The sequence below is a fragment of the Punica granatum genome, unplaced genomic scaffold (assembly GCF_007655135.1).
Source record: "Punica granatum isolate Tunisia-2019 unplaced genomic scaffold, ASM765513v2 Contig00022, whole genome shotgun sequence".
Taxonomy (NCBI): domain Eukaryota; kingdom Viridiplantae; phylum Streptophyta; class Magnoliopsida; order Myrtales; family Lythraceae; genus Punica; species Punica granatum.
Window position 1 is genome coordinate 42,097 of NW_022204041.1, and position 3,723 is coordinate 45,819.

At 42.2% G+C, this 3,723-nt stretch overlaps 1 protein-coding gene across 1 annotated transcript; it reads left to right on the forward strand.

Moving 5' to 3' along the window:
* The first annotated feature begins 262 nt into the window (after positions 1-262).
* On the forward strand, positions 263-1,038 carry LOC116189817 (flavonol 3-O-glucosyltransferase-like). Its single transcript, XM_031519558.1, has 2 exons — positions 263-761; positions 1,022-1,038. Exons 1-2 carry the CDS (start codon positions 263-265, stop codon positions 1,036-1,038), a joined length of 516 nt encoding a protein of 171 aa, XP_031375418.1.
* Positions 1,039-3,723: the final 2,685 nt, after the last annotated feature.

Consider the following 3,723-nt stretch of genomic DNA (forward strand, 5'->3'; position numbering starts at 1 on the left):
CAGATGGGCTCAAATCCATGTAGACCCAAGTGAGAGTTTTCAAAAAAGTAATGCATTCTATATTCCTAACGTCTGATTGCAGGGTGATTTGAATCCCATAAGGTTTAGTTGCATAAAATTATAACTATCATTTTGGCATCTTGACCCTCTTTTCTCATAGCAACTTAACTCCGATCCTTTTTATGTAAATAATGAAGCTTTTCCTGAAAGTTGAACACGAACTTCACTTAAAGGCTCTCCCTTGCTGAGGTGAAGTGACGAGATGATGAACCCAAAGAGCCAGGTTGCGGTTATCCCATTTTCCTTCTCCGGCCACCTATTGCCCCTCGTCAACCTCGTACGTCGATTAGCAGCAAATGCCCCCGATGTGATCTTCTCTTTCTTCAACACTGCCAGCTCAAATAAGACCCTATTCTATTCCAGCAATAATCAGGCAGAACCCCTACCATCTAATGTTAAGGTCTATGACATTGCCGCTACCGTCACTTGGGAAGAGGAAACTACAAAGGAACTGAAATCCCAAATGGTAGGAGCATTGGAGCCCTTCTTGGAGGTGGCTGTGGCTAGCTTCGAAGATGCGATCAATGCTGCAGTGAAGGAGAATGGAGTGAGGGTGAGCTGTCTCCTTATAGATGGCCTCATGGTGTTCTCATGCAAGATCGCGGAGAAGTTGCAAGCCAAGTGGGTCGCCGTGTGGGTACCGACACTATCAATTTTACCGGCTTACATTTATAGAGATCTCCTTGTCCCTCTATTAAAAGGTAAGTTTTTATTGATAGCTAGGGTTTAGGTTGACATGAGTTTAGAGTGCAACTATAAATTTTTATCTCTCTCTCTCTATATATATATATATATATATATATTATTTACATAAATATCTTTTAGGGTTCAAGTTTCGTGATAGACATTTCATTGTTTTTGCCCTCTTCTGCCAAGTGTATAGATATAACAGCCTATACTATCCCATATATGTTATAACTTGTCTCCATAGCATGAGAGTAAGAAATGTTTCTTGGACTAGCTGTTCTCATTCAGTGAACATTTTCCAAAAATGGAAGGAGAGGCGAGCTGTGTGGACATATCACAAAAGATCAAGGACTTGGTTCCCGGATTCTCCACAATACACTTTGCTGATTTAACTAATCGATTGCGTACACTGGATCCTGCACCATCAATATATTTTCCCATGCTGCGTGATGAGGTTGGGCATCTATTGCCATGCGCTGATGCAATAGTAATGAATTCCTATGAGGAACTGAGCCCTGCTCCTCTTACCTCCGCCCTTAGGTCCAGCTTCCGTCTGCTACTTCATGTGGGTTGTTTGACCGTAAGAATTCCACCATCACTTCCTGCTTCGTCAAGATTGGACCAGACCGGCTGCTTGGAGTTGTTAGATAAACAGAAGCCACGGTCCGCGGTCTACATAAGTTTTGGGACACTAACATCATTGACACCGGAAGAGATGTACACGCTATCTGAAGCACTCGAAGAGAATAAAACTCCTTACATATGGTCAATCAAGGACCACTTAAAGGTGCACCTGCCACTAGGTTTTGTAGAGAGGACAAGCTCATATGGGAAAGTTGTTCCCTGGGCACCGCAAAGCCAAGTCCTCTCGCATCGATCAATCGGTGCACATATAACACATTGTGGGTACAATGCAGTGTTTGAGAGTATTGTCGGTGAGGTTCCCATGATATGGAAACCCATGTGGGCCGATAACATGACTAATGCAAGAATGGTGGAGGATGTGTGGGGAATCGGGGTGAGAGTTGTGGGTTCTATAATCACCAAGGATGAGATGCTTACGTGCCTGAAGATGGTGTTAGGAGATGAAGAAAGAGGAAAGGAACTAAAGGCAAAAATTAAGGCTGTGAAGGAGGTGTTAATGGAGGCCGTTGGTCCAAATGGGAGTGCTTCGAAAGATTTCAAGAGTTTGGTGGAGCTAATCTCTACCGAGTGAAGCAGATTTAATATCTTTGTGAACCAGCCTTGCGTATTCGACAACACTTAATTTTCTAATTTGTTTAATAAATGGGGCAATGCCCTCCCTAAGTGTATCAACAACTTTCTTGTTTTACCGACATGGGTTGGTTCGAACAGTTCGACGCATGTTTTCCAGAAGTAAGGTCTCAGGTTTGAGTCTAGTGAATGAAGAAAATCCATACTGGAGAGCTTTACCCTGTAGTAGCTGACCCAGCTCGATCTGGATTAATTGGAGTCTGTTGAGTTTTCGAATGTCAGAGTAAAAAAAAAAAGTACTTTGTTGTTTATCTCATTAAGTGACGACATCCCTTTAGGTTGTAAGCAGGCAATTAGAGGTGTATGCTAAATTCTAGTTTGGCGTGGTTCCGACCATGTCATCTCGACATTTTCAAATTACAAGAGTTGGAGACTCGAAGCAGAACTTGTAACTGTATATCCTCTTGTCTAGCAGAGTATATGAATAACTGTATATCCTCTTGACATTGGGTCTGTCAGTTATTGGGTTCATATTCAAATAAAAAGCTTAAGCCAGTTGGTTGTGGTATTCAATCTTTTATAAACCCGTGGATTTTTGTTTATACTCATTTTTCGCACTTCGCGGTAAATGGAGCCTAGACTTGCAGGGCCCACGAGATCAACCTATGCGAGGAGGATACTCTACAATTGAAGTCCACGACAAGCCCAATTCGAATTAGCAGCAATACCCGACCCGGATCGCCGCGAATGGGCTGGCAGATTGAGGATGAAAATCATGGGATCATTTCCAAGCGTAGACAAGAGTGAATATGGAAGAGTTGTTGGGCACATACGAAGATTGAGTGTACCACAACTAATTTCCATGCAGGAAATTATCATATATGGTGTCCATATATTGCCAAGGAAGAGACATGGAAGAAAATTCTACAAAGGATATCCATACATTGCCAAATGAATGTAAACGTGCTACAGGATGAAATACATGAGAAATATCTTACTCACTTCCTTCATTTTCAAGGCAGAAGACTCGAAGATTGTAATGAATATTTCCTGAAAATAGAAATGAAGATGAACGTTCACTTGGGTTTCCCTTTTTATTTTAATCTCTTTCCTTGCATTTCCTTTGCCTAATTAGAAATAAGTGGAAGATATTTCCAACATAGTCCTAGGGTTAGCTAGTTGCCTAGTTTGCTAGATTATTTCCCAATTTCAATGTCTTGGGCCGCACTCTAGTGTTAGCCTATACAAATCGAGTCTATCTATTGTATCCACCCCTGACATCAATCACAAAACACCTCTACGCTATGCACATTTATCTTTATCTTTACTTTATCGCACCGCATATCTATCTTACTCGCATCATTTTCCTTATCATGCAATAGCCTTCCAAGGTAATCCCGCCGATCCGTCAGCATATCCTTCTACTCGACTTGGTTCCCGATCAAGGAGGTCCCCATGAGCTAAGGTTTCGGCTTGGGCTCACCCTTTTCGACTCCTAGTAGCTGGATCCAACGGTTCATTCTACTTTTGGCTAACTCAGCCGTGAAACTATACAAGTCCCTCACAAGCCAATCTAGCTCGTAAACTACACTAAAGACTGGCTTCTAGCCATCTCTCGACGTCATATGATTGTTAGCTCTCATATTAGGGAGAATCCTAGCAGCCAAATCCTCAAGTCACATAATCGTCTGACCGTTATCGTCTATCCTCTTCCACGACATCTCTCCTAAACCCAGCTACTGACTAGACCTACGGACTTTT

Bases quoted from the DNA above. Each gene is read 5' to 3' on its own strand.
- LOC116189817 (XM_031519558.1), top strand. From the start codon at position 263: ATGATGAACCCAAAGAGCCAGGTTGCGGTTATCCCATTTTCCTTCTCC.